A 21,440-nucleotide genomic window follows, 5' to 3' on the forward strand; every position below is an offset into this window, starting at 1 on the left:
TAAGAAAAAATGGTTCGACGTAAATTTCGAAAAGCACGCGAAAAATCATTTGGTTGGATAAAAGCTTTTAGAAAATTTAGCTGCCATTCCTTTATAAAAATGTATTTAGTAGCAAATGCAGAATTTAAAAAAAAAATACAAAGTTTTATGAAACCGATTCTCTTAAACTTGCAAACTGCAAGGATTCCAAGGAATTCTGGATGGCGATTGACCAATTAAATGGAGCAAACCCAAAAATCAGTTTGAAACTAAATATCGATGTATTTCATAATCACTTCACATTACTTTTGAACCCATAGAGTCTTACGCTTCCTATCCAATACGTTAAACCTCCGTACTAGAATGATATTTTGGATAGTGTCATAACTCATGATGAAGTTAAAACGGTATTAGTGAAATTGAAGGACGGAAAAGCTTCAGGACCTGATGGTATATCACTGGAAATTCTTTAAATATGGAACAGAAAGGCTAACTTTAAATTTAACGGCTTTCAATACAATTTTGGATACTGGAAGTATTCCAGAATAGTTAAAAAATGCCTTAATTTTTCCTATACACAAGGAAGGCAACATTAATGATCCATCCAACTACTGTGGGATATCCTTTCCCAACGCCACCTACCAGATATTCGCAACATAATTAAATAACCGATTGACCCGTTCGATTCATGATAATAAGATGCTTGAAGAATTTCAGGCAGGTTTTAGAAGTAGCTATTCGACAATATTTTTTTACTGTAAAGCATAGCGGCAACCTCTCTTGAACAAAAAAAGAAGCTGTACGTATTTTTTGTCGATTTCAAGGCAGTTTTTGACACTGTTGAACGCCGATCACTATTCTTTAAGCTTTACAAGTATGGGATGTCTGACAAATTTGGGTAGGTACTAGAAACCATCTATGACGAAAATAAGGCAGCGGCATGGAATGGGCGGAAAAGTCGGAGAGTTTGGAATCGAAGATGGGAGTCAAGCAAGGTTGCAATTTAAGCCCAAATTTGTTTGCCTCGTTCATAGAGGAACTGATTGATTTTCTTCCTGGTGGAATTAAAATATCGAGGACACTCACCAAAGCGTTGCTTTTTGCAGATGACGTCATATTGTTTGCTTACTCGCCCGAAACTCTACATTTGATGATTAACCAACTAAATGTGTTTTTGCCGGTTATGGAATCTGAAAGTTTTAAAGGAGACGTTTGAAACAGTCGAAAAACTTCAGAGGTTCTTCATTAAAAGATGCATTCGTTTACCGAAAAACACCCCAAACTATTTGATATCAATTGAGACAGGATTACCATCAAAACTATTAAATGTCATATTGATTATATCAAAAAAGTCTTTAATATGTAAGACTCTCAAGGTATAAGAAGCTAGAAGCTGCGTACTGTAGAACAGACTTTCGAATAGTTATATAATAGTAGACAATTTTCAAAATGAGTGGTAAAATGATAAGCCTTAATTATATATCACATCGGAAGGATCTGCCTATTTACTGCAGCCTTTGTAACTTAAGAGTATGGGAAGGTGTAATTCATTTCATAGGAAAGTGTCTAATTTTGTGTGAAATACGCAGAAATTTGCTTGCAAAGACAGCAGAAGAAATAGTTGCCCTCCTCAACTGTGAAGGAAACATAAATAAATTATTTAATTATTTTCGATGTGCAATGTCTCACCGCAATCAAATTGTAAACGAATTATTTTTAAACAGTAATATCTTTAATTTATATTCTAAATGCTCATTCAAACAAAAAAAACTTCAATTAGATAAACATTGTACATATGTATGTGTATAAAAGAATGGTAATAAATCGAATTATCTATCTCTATCTATGTATCTTTCACTCAGTTTTTACAAAAGAAAATTAAATTAGTTCATAGACCTGACAAATCATTTGCAATTTTTTTCATATAAAGAAATTAGTAATTTTTAAGAGTTTAAATCAGCCTTAAGTCCCAACTATAATAGACTTAACCGACCTCAAGCCAGCTTAAGAGAACGAACCAATACGCAGCCTTATATGTTACTAACCATAATAGACGTTTTGCTCAGTTTCGTTAAATTTCGCTAACTTTCGCGCAATTACGAAAGAGCCATTTAAATGGCTCGAGCTTAAGCAAATGTCAAACCTTACTTGAATCCATTATGGTTACTTTTTGTTTTGACGATAACTTCTGATAACTTTTCGTTCGGTTTTGACATTAGCTTACTTTCGGTTAAGTCTATTATAGTTGGGCCATTACGGACCAACTATAATAGACTTTTGTTTCATTGTTAATTTTTATAAAGTTCGGTCAAAAATTCTTAATTTCTATTGAAATAATAACTAATTATTGAGTTATTTCAATGAGTGGGGGTAAAATTGTCTAGCAAAATGACAAAACAATATGCTCATTTTCGGCCCGGAGTGTACACCAATGAATTTGGTATCAAATTAAAGGTTGTTCTAAGCCGGATATATCTGCAAAAATATTTTGTCGATAACTAATGGGAGATCCAAGATATTTGAGATTGAAGTTCGAAATGTCCAACCATTAAAAATCAGCACTTTTTCGACATAAATGCTAATATCTTGTATTGAAATTCCTCTATATATACAAAATTAGAAACCTTTCGTTGTGGTACTAATTCAAGTCAATGTAGATAACAATTTCAATTTAATATTAATAGGTTACCACTTACTGTGTGATTCAGCTTATCCATGTACTTCAAATTTAGTGACACCATTTAAATATAACGGTCACCTCACAAATGTACAAACAAAATTGAATGTTAAACTGAGTTCGTCTCGCGTAGCTGTCGAATACACATTTGGTATTTTGAAACAACGATTTCGGCAATAATATTACTGTAAACTGTGAGGCATAAATAATATATGTATGTAAAAGAATTCTACGAGCTCCTTGCCAAAACATATGAGCAATGTCCCAAAAATGACGTTAAAATACTCCTCCAGTTATCCACAAAGGTACTTAGCGGTCTCCTGATGATCTAACATGCAACCAAATCGATCATGTTGCTATTGACGGAAGACACTCCTCTAGCATACTTGGCGTTCGTACGTCCAGATTAGCCAACATAGATTCCAACCCCTGCCTAGTTGATGCAAACTGCACGTACGAATATCCATGGAAGCTCTAAAGCGAACAACAACCTCGTGGATTCAACGTTGGAAGACTGCAACAGGAGGATACCGCCAATGCCTTTGCCAACCGAGTATTCCTAGAGCTTGCGAGAAACCCTACAATGGACGAGATGTGCCCAGAGACCCACTGGCAGCTTTGCAAACAATCCATCAGGAATGCTGCAGAAGAAGTGCTAGGTTTCTCCCAGCCGACACCAAGTAACCCCTGGTTTAACTCCGAATGTGCTCAGGCAAACAAAGCCAAAACGGAGGTGTACAAGATCTTGTCCTACGCCAAATCCTGGAAAAGACCCAAGAACATAACATCGAAACACACCATCTTTTCATCGATTTTAAAGCTGCTTATGACATTGCAGACAGGAACGGACTATACCGTGCCATGTTGAGTTTTGGTACTCCTACCAAACTGATACGACCTATCAAGATTGATTGTTGTAAAATGCTCTTTGCTGCGTCAAAATTGGAAGAGACTCAACCGAAACCTTCGAAACCACCAGAGGACTTCAACAAGGCGATGCGCTGTCATGTAGTTTCTTCAATATTGTTCTTGAAAGAGTGGTGAGCATCGCCAACGCCAATACAAGTGGCCCCATCTTCTTGGATATGCAGATGACAACGACATTATGGAAAGAACCAATCGAGCAGTGACAGTTGCCTTCTCTAGTACCGAGTCTGAGGCAAAGAAAATGGGTCTTGACATTAACTGGGACAAAACGAAGTATTTACTGTCGTCAAATAGATTCGATTCACACCGTAGACTTGGTCAAAACGTGACTATTGACAGGTATAACTTCGAGGTGGTAAACGAATTTGTTTACCTGGGCACTGCTGTTAATTCTACGAATGACATCAGCGCTGAGATCAAACGTAGAATTTCCCTTGCTAATCGCTGTTGCTTTGCCTAAGCAAGCAGTCGAGGAATAAGGCCCTATCGCGAAATACCAAAGAGACACTGTACAAAACCTTAATCATCCCAGTCTTGCTGTATGGTTCAGAAGAATGGGTCCTCTCCCAGTTGGATAAAGAAGCTCCTGGTATTTTCGAGAGGAAGGTTCTGCGTACGATCTATAGTCCGGTTTGTGTCGACAGGCAAAATAACATCTGGCGCAAAAGAAATAGTTATGAGTTATACGAGCTGTACAGCGACTTGCCACTGGTCAAAAAAATGCGTGTTCAACGCTTGATGGCTAGGGCATGTCGAGCAAACGAACATCGAAGCTCCAGCCCATAACGTATTCAACGCTTAGCCTGAGGGAACAAGAAGCAGAGGCAGGCCTCATCTCCGGTGAAGTGATCAAGTTGAGGCCGACGCACGTCAACTTGGTATTTAAAACTGGAGGCAGCAAGATCGATATAGCTGGCGCAAGTTATTAATTGAGGCCCAGGAGTACAATGCGCTGCAGCGTCATCTAAAGTAAAGTAAGTAAAGAAGCCATTATTTTTGAAAAAGGCAATACAGTAAGTGATACTATCTGCATGGAATTGTGATTTGTGAATCAAAAAGAAAGTGCATTAAATGTGTTCAGACAACATAAGGGAATTGAAAGTTAGGCAAGTTTCTAGTATCAGATTGGCCAACTGCCAAAAAATATCTTCCAATTAAGGCAGCTTCCATGGAAAGCTGACTGGAAAGTTAGTCAAGAAAAATCTCTGTAACTATTAAGTCAAGTCTACTTCTATGAAAATAACATTTGATCATGTTTTTTCATTCAATTGAAAGCTGAACTTTATTACTCTATGATTTATTTATTTATACATTTTAGGCTTTCTGTAAAAGGGTTCCTTGTCAGTCCCTTATGTCCCTATCAAATTTGACACCTTTCAAAAATCAGCCAAAGAAATTTCTTGGGCTAACATAGGTTGGGGAAATATTTTACTCTCTAGTGAGTGCTCAGCTCTTTTACGAAAAACGAAGAAATTTAGGATTTATTTAATTTTCGTATTTTGTCGTAAAATTGTACTGTTTTATGAGGGTACGCGAACGAACCTAATGTTGTCAAACTTTATAGTAATTGAGGTCCTTAGTTTCTTTAAAAAAAGCTTGTTGATTATTACTTTTGCCACCAAACTAAGAAGAGGAGAAGTGTAGCTTTATAGGTGAGGAATCGACCAGAAATCCATATCTAGTAGAATGTTTTCCTTGTTTTCAAGCATGCATACAATTTTACTAATGAGCCTTGGATTGTAGGCAAACCAAGTAGCTATGCGAGGATTTATATATTCAAAGAAGTGTTTTAGGCTTCCACACTTAGTCTAAAAGGAGTTTAAAATACATCCAAATACAAAAAAATAAGCGCGTTGACCAGTTCAGTGCAGAACTCTTTTGATGGAGTCCCAAACTCAAAATGTCCATGCAAAAAATGTAATATCTTGCTAGAACCAAACATTATCCATCCCTATCTATTGCATGATAAGTGAAGAACAAAACCCTGGATAATGTTCAGGTCAGAGAAGTTACGCTCATTGTTTGCTTTTGAGCAGCTTTATTTCTCTCACGGACACGTCTTTAAAGTATTCTGGAAGATTTTAATTTTAGAATGAAACCATTAACTTCCTGCTTAGAAAATGATTTTGAAATATAAGCGAAATGCATCAAGCTGCAATCGACTAATGGACGTTTAGGAAATTTGCATAACTATTAAATGGTACAATGCTTAACATTATAAGTTAAATTTTTTGTAAGTTTCATGCATGTATTTTAAAAAAAGTAAATATGAAGGTAATTATTGTTGGAAATAAAGTATAGTAAGTTGCAAGGGCCGATCCAGACTTTTAATTAAGTGATGTTCTTTATTGTTCTGTAAAGCAGGCTGAACAAATTTAAATAACATAATGTGCATCTTAACTTCACATTGACTTACTTTAAGTGTTGAAGTGACAATTGTAGTTATTAGATTTTTTTTATAACACTTTTGTCCAGCAATGCCATGGTTTGACTTTTTAATTTTGACGAATTACTACAAAATATGTATAAAAGTATACCAAGCCTGCAACAGTTTTGTGAATATTTCCTACTTAAGATCCAAAATAACGGATTATCCTTTTTGCGATTTCAAAAGTATAGTATAGAAGAAATTTGAAGAAACTGGATTGGGTACAGATATTTTAAGGCCTGTGTATCATTGCTTCGCTTAATAAAAATAAATAAATTGGGTGGCGCAACAGTCCGTTAAGAACTAGGGCCTAGTGACTTACAACTCTCAACCATTCCTGTATGCGAGTAATGTTATCAGGAATGCAGGGGACCAACAGTTTATATGCCGAATCCGAACGGCCAATTTGAGAATGCACTTTTTCATGACATGAGTTACACTTGGAGTATTTGTCAATTCCTCGCAAGAGGCAGTACCCGTGAAAAAAAACTTTAGATGTCACAAGTAGGGATCGAACCCAAGATCTCTGGCATGACAGTCCAATTTTGTGACAAGTCGGATTTGTTAGGTAACTTGGTAAAAAAAACTTTTTGTTCTCAACTAATTGCTTCTTTTTGTAGAGCCCTTTCAAGATAGTGGAAGCGAATATGCCCCAGACAATGAATATTCATCTGACCCCAGCATTTCCACGACAGCACACAGTATTTTGACACCTCCTCAAAAGAATATTATTGATCATAACCATCAGTACGACACTCCCGAAAATCTGAAAACCAAATCTGGAAAAAAACTTTTTAAACGGAATCAAGCCAAACGTTTAAAAAATTCAGAAAAACCTTTCACTTGTTCAAAAGGTGTTTCAAGAGAAAAAAACGTATGCTAAAAGGATGTGGAGACACTTGCAGGATGAAATGTGAAAGTAAAATTTCAGAGGAGGCCAGGTATAATCTTTTTAAAAGCTTTTATAAACTTGGATGCAGAACAAGGCAGTGGGACTTCTTTCAAGGCTTGTTAAAAATAATGATAAAAAACGAACTCTTGTTTGTGCAACTTCATAAAGGACATGCACTAGAAAGTATAATTTAGTTTTTATTTAATAAAATAGTGAACGCAAAGTCCAAGTTTGTCAAAAAATGTTTTTGAATACTTTTTCAATCTCTGCTCAAACGATCCGGACAGTTTTTGAAAAGATTGCAATGAGTAATGGAATAATCCTAAGTCCAGATAAAAGAGGGCAGCATTTTAGGCCAATAAATAAGTTAATAAAAAACTCAAAAATGTTTGTAAAGGAACACATTGAGTTATTTTCGCTAGTAGAATTACATTACAGCCGAAAGTATTCGAACAAAAAATACCTAAGTAATGAAATTAAGTCAGTTGGACAAATGTTTCGTCTTTACGAAGAATGGTTTGAATTATTATGATTATGATTTAATAAATAAGTTAACATTAAGGCAGTGACATCGTGATATCTTTAACTTTAATTTAAATTTTAATTTGTATGTTCCAAAGAAATATCAATGCGATTTCTGCTTGAAATACGAAAACATGCTTCAAAATTTAAAAATGATCAACATTTGTTCAACAAGCAAAAAGCTCGAGAGTTAAAAGAAGCAGACAAAACAGCTGCACAAGCTTCATCAGCCACTGTTACTGCTTGTTTTGACTTCAAAAAATACTTTCCACTCCTACCGCCAATGCAAGCTGCTTTTATTATAAAAGAAAACTACAAGTTTATAATTTCACGGTTTATGAACTTGAATCTCATAAAGCCAATTGCTATGTTTGGGATAAAACCATCGCCAAAAAGCGGTGTGTAGAGATTTTAAACTGCCTTCTTAAATTTATTGAAGAATACGTGACAAAAGGTGTACTAAATTTCAATTTTTGGTCAGACAATTGTGGTGGACAAAATAAAAACAAGGTTTTATTCGTTTTTTTTTGGATGGGCATCCAAAAACTTTAAGATATCACTCATACATTTTTAGAGAAAGGCCACACCCAAACGGGGGCGATAGTGTACTTGCATTAATTTAAAAAAGTCAGAAAAATAAAATAGTATACACACCAATCCAATGGCATTTAATTATTAGGAATGCAAGAACTAAAGCACCGTTTTATAAAGTAACAGAAATGATACAAGATGATTTCAAAGATTTTAAAATTTTTGTCATATTCTCTGAATTGGATACAAAATACGGTTAACGAAAAACTGACAATAAGTAAAATTCGTGAATTGTATTTCAATGCTGACAAACATTATGTGATGAACTACAAAAATTAGTTTAAAGATGAATTCAAAATAATAGAATTAAACGCCACAAAAAGAAAAAATAGAAACAAGAACAAATCAAAAAAGTTTCCGCAGGAAGTGTTTAAAAGAGTTTACAAGGAACCTTTTGCCGTTTCCACTGAAAAATATTTGGACCTTATTTGGCTTTGCAAACAAAAACTTATTCCATCAATTTACCGAGAATTCTACAGGACATTAAAACCGCATTTTTCTGTTCCATCAGATAAAGAAAATGATGACTAAACATAATTACATTTTACAAACAATGCAAAACTTTTTTTTTTTTGTTATAAATGAAAAAGTTGATCTTGAATCGTTATTTTTATTATTTGTATATTCTATGATCATACATTGAAAGTGCAAAAATTTCATAGTAAACAGTTCTAAGTAATACTTAGGGCCCGTGTTCTTAATATGTTGCATCCACTTTCATACTAAGTGAAATTATAATAGATTTCAAATATATTCTTTCTGTGCAGTTTAATACTAACATGACATAGAATCATTTGAAGTAAGAACTGAACACTAATAAACATACCTACCAACTCCAATTTAACCTAGAAGACGCATTAACACTGATTCTACGTTTAATTAAAAAAAATACAAATAATATAATGACTGATGTATTCAACTCCAGAATTCTATCAAGTAAGAAAAAACTTATACTCAAAAACCTTAAACCTCTTTCCTGAAAAATATCATATTTGCACTTAGTATAGTTTTGCATGGAGCCATCGATTTTAAAGCTACATAATTTGATTACTAGGCTAGGCGCGCACATGCAACTTTTAGTTTCGAAACTGTTTGGTTTCTAATCTGAGCACTATAGACTTATACGAGAGTCCGCGCACATGCAGAAACCATTCGGTCGCCCATTCGAGCAACTTTTTAGTTTGTGTTTTGACACAAACTAAACGATCACCCCAAACCAATTCCTTATAGGCCCCATACACTACACATGCCTGCATGCGCAAGCACAAAAATGCGCAAACACTCTTTCCCCATACACTACGCATGCAAACTGTACAAAATTCAGTTTTGTGTTCACCGCTGAACAGAAAACTTTAAAAAATGTCAAGCTCCGACTCCGCTGCTGCGGCAATTTTGATTGCTTTAGCCCTTGACTGAGCAAATGTAGCACACACACCACTCATGCTTGCATGCACAAGCAAGAAAATATCAAAATTTTTTGATATTGCTCATGCCGCTTGCACAAACACACAGTTCACACCATACACTGGCAGTTTGCATGCGCAAGCACTGTATGCGCATGCAGGCATGTGTAGTGTATGGGCCCTATTAGTTTGTGTCTCAAGGAATTTTAGGTAACTGCGCGCACTTTCAACTAAATCGTTAAACAATTTTCTTTAAGTGCAAGAGAGAAAAAGAATTAGTCAATGTTTTCCTTTCACAAAAAATTCTGAGGGAAGAGTACCACCTTACATCTCAATTTCACTAGTTTTCTCTTTCATACATTGATTGCGAAAATGTATTAGTTGCTTAAACCCATAAAAAATGTCTGTATCCTACTATGATACACGTAACTGCGCGCACATGCAACTAAATAGTTTCTTTCGTATGTTTGTATTAGTGCATTTCAGTGGAATGATTCTTTAAAGAGTGACGAGGTTAGTAGGATACTTCCAGACTCGCAGAATAATATAACCTTCTCGTATGTTTGTTTTCATAATTCAATTTGCTACTTTTTAAACGTCAAATGTATTTATGTACTGAAAGGAGGTGGTTATTATTATTTGTAACTCAAAACAAAACATATTTTTTAATTTTTATTTTATTTTCAGATTATTATGACTTCAATCGTATCAAAGTGCGTCATCGTTTAAAAAATGGAATAAAGCACAATTATTTCAAATGATGTTTCGCCTCTCACAAATGGGAATGGCAAGAGTAAAACAACGCTGTCGCCGTCGAATGTTATCAACCAGACTGCAAATGGAATTGTATACAATAAAGAATAACATAAACAACACTGAAATGGAAAAGCACCCACGGGAGCAGCAGTATCAGGAAGAGGAGAATTCTATGATGATACTAATCGGAGCAAATCTTCATTCGAAAAGGTTCCTCTACACACAGCCTTCCTAGTATATCTTGGCTTTTACCTGCTCATAATATTGGGCTACATCAATCAATTGATGTGTGCCCCAAAAGTAGCTAAAGAAATTAATCGAGAGGTAAGATGACGATTTGAATCGATTTGAAATCAACGAACTGACTGAGTCTAAAATTAGATTTTTTTCAGGGTTATGTTACGCTTTACAATGCCTTCGAGAGCTTCTAATCACGCTATATCTATCGGAAAGCTCGAGATTGCTGGAATCCACCGATTTGCATTGTCCTGGCGGAGGTAACCCTCAACGATCTCATAATCAAGGACTACGGTTGGACATTCGAGTTCAATAGAACAGAAACACGATGTCTGAACCTGAATTACAACTACTTGGGAAAAGAATCATGCATCGATTATACTTGGCATTCGATTGTCAGGAGTTACAACAAAAGACACAATAACATGAAAGATGTGGACAGTGTTCTGCGACAATGTACAATTAATGGTGAGCCAAAAATAGGCAAACCATGGAAAAAAATGTTGATAATTGTCGAAGGTGTTTTCAGTATGGAGGGTTCAATTGTCCGATTGCCTGAGGTTATTGCATTAAAGAAGAAATACAAAGCTTATTTGTATTTGGATGCGGCGCATAGTGTGGCAGCGATGGGACCAAATGGTCGCGGTATTATCGACCATTCTAATGGGCTTTGGCAGTGCTGGCGGTTAAATTGATGAAGTGATTCAATAGTCCTAAATTATTTAAGTTAATCACGAGATCTTAATCTGATTACTTATTAAGTTAAAAGGAATAAATAAATAAAGGAATAAGTTCATTTAATAATTCATTAAATAAGAATGTCATTTATTTGATGTATGAGAAGGTATAAGCATAAAGTTAGTTACTGAAGATCTATTATATCTATTTGTATCACTAAAAATAAATAAGTAAAGTAAAATTAAATATGTTTTATTTTAATTGAAAAAAGTTAACATCCATCAAAGCCACAATTTTGTTGGGGGTATTTTGTTTTGTTCCAATTTGTAAAAATCCATTTCCAGAAATTTGTATTGACTTATGATATTAAAAAAAATGTATAATTTTGAATTCCAACAATATATTTACTCTTTTCTTTCATACGCAAAAGATAGGACAGATCTGAAACAATTTCGTTTCGTGTATATGAGATAGAAAAAGTGAATAAATGTTTCCTGTGTATTGGTTTATTTCGTTGATTGCTTTTGGAGTTGCTTATGTGCGCGATGTTTGGGCAACTAACGATCAAACTTTTTGGTTTCGAAAAAGTTGCATGTGCGCGCCTAGCCTAAGTGAGGATCAATAGTGAATTGTTTGTGTGTTTCATTCTACTTCTCTGTCAATCGGACTAAAAAAAATTCTCATACATTTTAGAAATATAAACTGACTAAATGTGAAATCTCTTATTAGAAAAAACTACATTATAATTTTGCGATTTCAAATTTCTTATTTGACAGGTCTACAGTACAACAGGAAATGTGCAAAATTAATTTACCGAATGCCAATACTCCGAAGCCGGACATTTTTAAAAATAATCCCAACACTTCCCACCTCTCGCTCGTAAGAAAAAAACCAAAACCACGAATTTGACGTTGATGTCTCGAGGCCAGAACGAGTACGGAGTAACGAGAACCGAGAACGAGAAGCAAGAACGAGAACCAGAAGTGTAGAGTAAAAGAAGAGGGCATTCAGTCAGATTAAATAATTAAATACATATTTTATATCCAGAGTACGATGAGAGAATAAATTTTTTAAACGTAGATAGCGAAAAAATGTTTTCGTACAACGTAATTTGATTGAAATCAAAAATCACTCAACCACCAGGTATAAAACAATATAGCCTACAAATCGAAATCAGGTGTTATTGCTGTCAAAAAACCTTCGTGCAATTGGAATTGGACCAAGTGTTTGTTTTGGATTAAATCTGGTTCTGTTCTGTTGGTTGTTTTTCTAGTTGTAAAGATAAATAATGTCGTTTAATGAAAAGGAAAATACTAAAAATGAACCGACGGGAACTTCAACGGCAACTGCGGCAGCGGCAGTTGGAAATTCTAAAGACTATAGCGCAGACGAGGCTTCTGGCAATGAATCCCACAAAATGTATAAATCGGAAAGCTATAGACAAGCTGACATCCTCCAAGTCAAGGAGGAAATGAAAAATCGACGAAAAAAGAAAAAACGAACAAGCTCTTCGCTGCACTCTTCAACTTTTCAGGAACTCTATAAGTTAACTGGTGAGATTCTGGGCGAGGGAGCATATGCCTCTGTTCAGACGTGTGTCAATACGTACACCGATTTGGAATATGCTGTGAAAATAATCGAAAAAGTACCTGGACATGCACGTGCTCGTGTGTTTCGAGAAGTGGAAACTTTTCATCAGTGCCAAGGTCATCCTGCCATATTACAGTTGATAGAATTTTTCGAAGACGATGAGAGGTTTTATTTGGTATTCGAGAAAATCCACGGCGGACCGTTGCTTAAGAAAATTCAAGATTCCGTGTGCTTTGCGGAGCACGATGCGGCCGAGATAGTTAAGCAACTTGCGTGTGGCCTTGATTTTCTCCATAAGAAGGGCATAGCCCATCGAGACCTTAAGCCGGAGAATATTCTGTGTGTGAATCGTGATAAATTGAATCCTATTAAAATTTGTGACTTTGATCTGGGTTCGGGGATCAAGCTGAACGATGACACAGCTATGCCTTCAAAGAGTCCCCAGCTATTTACCCCGGTTGGCAGTGCCGAGTTCATGGCTCCCGAGGTTGTGGAATTGTTTCTTGGCGAAGCCAACTACTATGACAAGCGATGCGATCTGTGGTCCTTGGGGGTAATAGTGTACATCTTACTGTGTGGCTATCCGCCGTTTTCCGGCAACTGCGGCAACGATTGTGGCTGGACTCGTGGCGAGAGTTGCCACTACTGCCAGCAACTGCTGTTCGAATCCATCAAAGAAGGTCGTGTCCATTTTCCCGCTTCCGAATGGGACAGTGTAAGCGATGAGGCAAAGGATTTGGTCAATAGACTGCTGGTGAAGAACGCCCAGGAGCGTTTGAGTGCCGAGAACATCTTAAAGCACCCCTGGTTTGCGTCAATAGAAGCGTTGAAGACGAAAATTGAGAACAATCAAAACATCCTCAAAACTTCGGGGTTGATTCGCAAGAATCAGTCGGCTCAGGAAATATCCAAGTTCGCAGAATCGGCCATGAATGTCAAACGAGTTATTTTGCAACACTTTTCGATGCGCGAATCTGTGCTTAAGAAAGAGAGACCCAATATTTACATTCCTAAAATGTTCTCCTATCATCAAACTGCGATTCCGGGAAGTATTCAGACAGTGGACGGTTGGGCAATAAAACGAAGTATTTGCATTAACAATAAAAAGAAGAATAATGCCTTCTTAGAAAAAGTCAATGATAACGGCGATGATGCCAAAAGCGGTAGCGGCGGTCTTACCACCGTTCTCGAATCACCACAGCCGGATCTAGTGCAGAACGGTAACTCTACAAATAACCAAAACAAGATGGAATGGAAGCAAACTGAAGCTCAAGCCGACGACGTGCAAGTCAATGCTGAAACTGAAGTCGAAGCCCAAGTGATGTCTATTGATTCGACAAAAGTTGAAGTTGAATCTGAATCTAATAATTCAAGTGCAATGGAGCTCGAAAATGATAAAACCGCAATAAAGTCTGCCGCCAATGATGAAAGCCCTTATGACGAATATGCCTTAACTGAACTGAGGAGCAACTTGACAAACAAGAAGCATCATCAAGCGGCTTCTGAAGTTGGCCCTCTCATCTATTCGGACAAACTCAATCATCATCACATAGATTTAAGCAAAGAAAATCTAATATCCTCCAACAGGAATCAAACAATGGAGAAATACATAATGAACGATCGTATCTGTCTTCCCTGCAAACGGTTCGATAAAGACGAAAACTATCCAAAGCTCTCCGACAAGTCAAACACCAATAATTCTATTGCTGTGGCAAGAAAGGAGTCAATTACAGACAAAATAAGCTGGCGCAATGATTGTGTTCGTTCGATGATAAGCGTTTGCTGCTTATTGAAAATGCGAAATTCCAATAATTGGAACATCGATCGCGATCCTCCTTCTTCTCATCCTACAACCGATCGTGATGGTATAATATTGAATGAGGAGAAATTTGGCTATAAGCAACGTGAAAGTCCTGCCCAAACGTACGATCTGCAAGCACCCAGTGAGAGTTGTCTCATGCAGCGCCGTATGCACAAGTTTTACCTAAATATATAAATACCTATAAATAAAAATAACGATGTAAATCGATGTGTGAAATCAAGTTAAAAACTTATTTTGTTGAATAATAATTAATTAATAAAAAACAGCCTTTTATTGAATGAAAATCATAATATTTTTTTGTAGTCTTAAGCGTTGAGTTGTTTTATAGCTGATAAGCTAAATAAAGAAACAGAATACAAATCGCAATATCGTTACTTTCAAATAAAATTTAATAAAAAAAATATCTGATACAAAAATAACTAAAAGTTCCATAGGAACTTTATGTAAGCGATTAAGCTCCATGATATGGAGTCAATAGTTTGCAGGTTGTATTGATTTTGGCTAAGCACAGTTTTGGTTAAAACTATTTTCAACGCAACGCCCACAACAATTGCTAAAAAAAAGTGTACAAACTTCTTTATTGCAGTGTAACCTTCCGTATCAAAACGTTGGTTATATACAAAGCGATGCACAGTCCTCACCAAATAAAACGACCAATGGTCGTGACACCATGGTGTCATTTTAAGCAGAAAAATGTTTTAGGTAATTCTTGTTAGCGCTTTTGTTTCGAGTTATAACGATTTTTATGATTTTTGGAATTATCAGGAACCTGTGGTTATCTCCTTTTTTTTTATAGAAATTGGGAATTTAAAAAGTTCGTTTTCAAGAAACTATCTATGTACATTATTTTGTTCTAATAAGAACTAAATGTGGCAGCAAAATTGTGCGGCGGTATTCGAGTGCTGTACATTTTTCATTTTCAAAATTCTTGTTTGGATTTTATCCAAAAGACTTAAAGTTTTAAGGGCCCCTGTACAAATATTTTTAGATATATTTCAGTTTGGATGAAAGAAGGCTTTGTAAATTACAGCCAGATCAGAAGGAGGGACAAATTTGTTGCGCCGTCTGAGAAATCCTCTGCCCATAACAGCTTTTTTGGCAATTAGCAGGTTCAGACGACATGAGGGACTTGAAAGTAAGGGAAGTTTTTCTTATCTGATTGGCCAGTTGCGAAAATATTGCTTTTCAATTTAGGCAACTTTAATGGAAAGTTAGTCAAGAAAAATCTCCCTGACTATCAAGTCAAGTCTACTTCTGTCAAATTGACATTTGGTCATGTTTTTTTCATTCAACTGAAAGCTGAACTTTATTGCTCTATGGTTTAATTATTTTCTGCACAACTTCTTCTATAAAAGAGTAAGTTGTCAATTTGGAAAATACGTAATATTTCTTTACATTGTAAAATATAAATTGTGATGGGCTTGTAGCTTGCCCGAGAAGTGATTTGTAGACAATAATATTTTTGGTATTTTTTGTGCGATGAACTTAAAGTAGAGGTTTGTGAAGTAAAGTTCTGAATTTGAAATGTAAGACACTTGGAAACTAACTAGTTGCCTTGGTCAAAATTTACGTTCAAACAATGAAGTTGACTGCAAATGAAGTTCCTTATGTTGCCTGAACCTGCCCAATGTCTTATATGTGATCATTTCATAATAGGTGATCCGTGATACACATGCCAAGTACTATAAGTTGATTAGTTACTTGGATGCAAGTACTACTCATGGATAGCGGCATCAGAGGTGAATTAAGCTTTAACGACAGGAGACAGCATTGAGTTTTTAAACATAAACATTCTGCTAGGGAAGAAAATAAAAGTGTCCAAAAACATGGAAAAGTTGAGTGAAGTTAGAAGTTACAGACAAACTTAGGCCAATTATTGTAGGCCCATTTATCTTCTAATCTCAATGAAACTAATTGGAGTTCCACAAACACTTAGACATTTGTTTTGGGTTGGCCAACTCTTTTTTTTTTGTACTTAAGTTACTTCATTTAATATTAATTTGGTTTATGATATTTTGTCTTAGCAAACGTTATAATTCATAAAATGAGTAAGGGAATAGAGAAAAACTTATAACTTAGATCTTTGTCCTGATTCAGAGCATTCAGCTAGAAAAGTCAAGGAATGGTATGGGAATAGAAAAGTGCCGACCATATAAAGCAAATCGGTGGAATCCATCCCATACCGAATTAAATATCAGCAATAAGACAAAATGGGGTTCTACAAAGACTAAAGTAGATTCACGGAAATTGTATATATGTACTTTAAATTGTTGATATTTTTGTAGTTTTCATTATTGTTTTGTTTTAATGATAAAAGTTGAAGAATAATGTAGCTTAAATACAATCAGAAGCTCAATGTAATCATTTCACGTTCTGGGTTCAAAAAATCATTTTTTTTTTCATAAATTGCTAGTTTAATATGTCTAGAATACGGTAGTAAAGGGATTTTTCAAAATTCGAAGTCGTTTTAAAGACACGACTTCGTGCTGTTAAAAAAGATAAAACAAATAAAGGAATCGGTGGAAAAGGACTAGGTAAATTAACTTTTAGTTATTCAAGAAATCTTTAATGAAGGTTTTGAAGGAAATTTGAAAGTAATGTCGGTTATGGGATGCCCTATAGGTCGCAAATTCCATGCTTATGTTGAGAAACGTGATGAAAAGCGAATCTCACGTTCTGAGCGGAGCGTAAGTGAGTGAAGTTGATTCAAGAGCTGAACAATCTGCTTTGAAAGAGTTTCAAGAAGAAGAGGAAAGAGTACTTTATGGACCAGGCATCGCCGATTGAAAGGTAAGTTGATATTTTCATAGATAAGAGCACTTGAAACTTTAAACGAGTTTTTCTCAAAACTGTGTTTTTCAAACTCTCCTCCATCGTATCTTAATGACTTGAAATTTGATGGGTTGGATTCAGCACATGTAAACGCATGGAATGAACTATCGACAAGCAAAAATGTCGATTTTTGTATAGCAAAAAACAAAAAAAGCGCAAAATTCGCGGCTTTTTTTTAAATGTCTCCCAAAAGTACAATTTTCATTTGATGACAGTTCATTCCATCCATTTAGGCTCACAGATAAAAACGCCGTCTACTTTTTTTGTTTTAGATAAGCCAATTAGCCAGAATCGTGGAGGAAGTGTGAGCCCAGTTTTTAGATGTGGAGTTGTTCCCGGGGTAACTGGTGTTCTTTACAATATTTTTAATTGAAATTTTATATTTATATTGTAGAAAAATGTTAATAAATGACAATAAACTTAATAAAGTTGTATCTATTTGCTGGTCGTAAAATGACCATGTCAATATAAATCACTCAAATTGTGTCTTAAATTTGATTTTATTTAATTTAAAAACACAAAAGATAAGTTAAAGTTATCAGATCAGAAATGTTTCTTATTTTAAATATTTACATTTGTCAGTAATATGACAGTTCCGGGTTGACTAAGTTTGTAGTGCTATTTTGCATTCACAAAGCTAGTTTAATTTTGACTACGTAGCCACTAGCTTTGTGAATGCGCCCATTGTCAGCCGATTCTTTATCAAACAATTTTCTAAAATTTGGATTAAATCACCCTACTGTATGAACGGACAGTTTTTGATTAAATAGACAATTGCCAATTGGATTCTATTGGAAGACTTTTGACATTTCGATCAATATTGAAAGATCTTTAGACACGTTAATTATTATGGTTATCCGCTGCGTTGTGTCAAATCCTGAAATTTCATGAACTTATTTTTTGGATCTTAAATCCTATCTTTCCCAGCTTATTATACGGAATAGAATATTAAAATAAGTTTGTTAGTTTTAATTTGATTTACTTACTTATTTACTTAAGGTGGCGCTACAGTCCGGGGCGGACCTGGGCCTCAACCAACAAGCGTCTCCAGCCAGCTCGGTCCCTAGCTAGCTGTCTCCAGTTTCTCACGCTGTACAGCCCGTACAGTTCGTCGTTATATCTTCTCCTCCATTCTCCATCTATGCCTGCGGGACCTAAAATCACCCGAAGAATTTTTGTCACAAAGCATCCTAAGACGCTCTCATCTTTCTTTGACAGGGTTTATAGCGGTGCCTAGGTAGACAAAGTACTTAAATATCTCGAAGTTATAGCTGTCCATTGTGACGTTTTGTCCAAGACGTCGTTGTTCAAAGTCCTTTTTTGATGACAGCATATACTTTGTGTTGCCCTTATTCACCACTAAACCCATCTTCTTCCCTTTCGTCGCAATGCTCAAAAACGCTCCACTGGCATCACGCTTGGATCTTCCAATTATGTCAATATCATCTGCGTATCCAAGTAATGGAATGATCCTTTGGAAGATTGTTCCGCTAGTGTTGACAATTGAGATTTGTACAATTCTTTCCAGAACGATGTTGAAGAAGTCGCATGACAGTGCATCGCCTTGTCTAAAACCTTTTTTGACATCAAATGCATCGGTAAGATCTTTTCCGATCTTGATAGAGGAGCGTGCATTCTCCATCGTCATTCTGCACAAACGGATAAGTTTGACAGTGATGCAAAAACTAGACATTGCTCGGTAGAGCTCTTCCCTGTAGATGCTGTCATACGCGGCTTTAAAATCGATAAAGAAATGATGGGTATCGATTTGAAGTTCCTGGGTTTTTCCAAGATCTGCGTGTGAATATTTGGTCGATAGTGGACTTTCTTGGAAAGAAGCCACACTGATAAGGACCTATCAGGTTGCCGACGAACGGCTTCAGACGTTCACATAAAACGGCAGAGAGGATCTTATATGCAATTTTAAGGAGACTGATGACTCTGTAGTTGGTGCAGTTTAGAGGGTCTCCTTTCTTATGTATCGGGCACACTATGCTGAGATTCCACTCATCGGGCATGCTTTCTTCCGACCATATTTTGCAGATGAGTTGGTGCATGCTCCCTACCAAATCGCCGCCTGCTGAATTGAATAGTTCGGCAGCGATGCCATCAGCCCCAGCAGCTTTGTTTGACTTAAGCTTAGATATAGCTATCTACATTTCGTCTAGGTCGGGTAGGCGGAATTGTTGATCTGCGTCCTCTAGGTTCAGTGGTTCTATATCCCTTATAGCGGAATTCGGTTCGCCATCGCCGTTATATAATTTGGAGAAGTGGTCTTTCCATATTCTCAACATAGACTGCGGTTCTACTACGATTTTTCATTGATCGTCTTTACAGGTTTTGGTTCGTGGATGGTACGCTTGGGAGGTTTTTTACCTTTTGATGAAATTTACGAAGCTCTTTCCTGTTGTGACATCCCTCTATCTCCTCGATCACGCGCTTCTCATACTCTCCTTTTTTCCATCTAAGGAGCCGGTGTTTCTCTCTCCTCTTCTGCTCGTAGAGCTCGCAAGCCGCTCTAGTCCTTCTGTGCAGCGCCGTTTTGTTTCGCTGCGTGCGCTTGCCGGCATTTGTCGTCAAACCAGGGGTTCCGCTGTTGTGGCCGAGTAAAATCTAGCACTTCAGGGGCGGCATCTCTAATGGCTGCAAGGCAATGTTGCATAGGACTCCTTAAGAGGTTACTAGAGACTCGATCGGAAAAGGACATGGCAGTCTCTTGCGATTGTAGCCTTCTAACGTCGAAACTTCCAACAGTACTTCCTTGTTTTGGCTTGGATCGGGATATCCGTAGCCGTACCTTGGCTACAACGAGGTAGTGGTCCGAGTCAATGTTGGCCCCTCGGAATGTTCGGATATCCTGTATACTGGAGAAGTGTCGTGCGTCGATCGCAATGTGGTCAATCTAGTTGACGGTTATTTGATAAGGAGATTTCCATCTCCCCTTGTGGATATCGAGATGTGTGAACTGCGTACTAGGTACTAGGACGTCTCGCCCCACAGCGAAATCGATTAGCCTGAATCCGTTGTCGGAGGTGGTGTCGTGCAGGCTGTATCTCCCGATTATGCCACCAAAGATGTCTTCTCTTCCCAGCTTGGCATTAAAATCTCCTAAGACAATTTTAATGTCATAGCCAGGGCACTGCTCATATGTCTTGTACAAGAGCTCGAAGAATATGGGGGCATGCGCGCATATTAGGCTTATGTTGGCGAATTTAGCCTTGATGCCGATTGTCGTGATGCGCTCGCTCACACTGTTGAAACTCAAGACTTTTTGCCTGAGCCTAGTTCCAACAACAAATCCACACCCAAATAGACGCTGTCTTTGTTCTCGGTAGCAGTCGCCGTAGTAGATATCGCAGTCTTTTAGTTTGCGTTTGCCCGGTCCATCCCATTGCACTTCTTGGATGGCTGTTATATCTGCCTTGCAGCAGTTTAGGGCTTCCGCTAATTGTTCGGCTGCACGTGGTCTGTTAAAGGACCTAACATTCCACATACATATCCGAAGTTCGTTGTCCTTATTTTGTTTGCTTCGGTTGTCAACAGTGAATCCGTCCGTATCCGAGGCTTGTTGGTGCTTCGAAACTTAAGGTATTTTTACGTGGCCAGGAAGTCACCCCGACGGCACAACCCTCAACCTGGAGGGCCAGATCTTTAGTATAACTCCAAGGAAGGGGAGCCGGATAAACCGCTCCTTACAGGCCTGGGCTCCGAATATGTCGAAGAAGCCCTATAAGGTGTTCACTAAGTAGTTCAACCTTACTGAAATTGTAGACGACACCGTTGATTCTATCTCGAGAATTCGTCCGCTGCCACCTGGATAAGGAGAGGTGCCTTAGTGGAAACACCTCTCCCCCCTCTCTCGTTTGCTGCCCCCAACAACTTTCCACTGGGGTTGGAACCCAATCTCCAGTTGAGGTACTAGGCACCCGATGTTCACCACGGGGAGGTGAGAGTAGGAGTTGATAGACAGAGGTGGGTTTTGAGAAAAACCTGTGGACGCTTGTGTCCTCTTAAATGCACATGTCTACCATTTGAACATCTTTAATTTAATTTGATTGAGTTTTTTTGAAGTCAAGGAATTTTGTACAGGTGTATACCTTTTTCAC

At 37.0% G+C, this 21,440-nt stretch overlaps 1 protein-coding gene and 1 long non-coding RNA gene across 2 annotated transcripts; both read left to right on the plus strand.

Moving 5' to 3' along the window:
* The first annotated feature begins 9,811 nt into the window (after window positions 1-9,811).
* On the plus strand, window positions 9,812-11,135 carry LOC129940962 (uncharacterized). The gene is made up of 3 exons (XR_008780795.1): window positions 9,812-10,044; window positions 10,107-10,499; window positions 10,557-11,135. It is a non-coding gene; the product is annotated as an uncharacterized LOC129940962 (long non-coding RNA).
* Window positions 11,136-12,016: 881 nt separating this feature from the next.
* On the plus strand, window positions 12,017-14,786 carry LOC129939798 (probable myosin light chain kinase DDB_G0284661). The gene has a single exon (XM_056047953.1). It carries the CDS (start codon window positions 12,379-12,381, stop codon window positions 14,674-14,676), a length of 2,298 nt encoding a protein of 765 aa, XP_055903928.1. The 5' UTR covers window positions 12,017-12,378; the 3' UTR covers window positions 14,677-14,786.
* Window positions 14,787-21,440: the final 6,654 nt, after the last annotated feature.

This window comes from Eupeodes corollae, chromosome 1 (genome assembly GCF_945859685.1).
Source record: "Eupeodes corollae chromosome 1, idEupCoro1.1, whole genome shotgun sequence".
In the NCBI taxonomy this organism is placed as follows: Eukaryota; Metazoa; Arthropoda; class Insecta; order Diptera; family Syrphidae; genus Eupeodes; species Eupeodes corollae.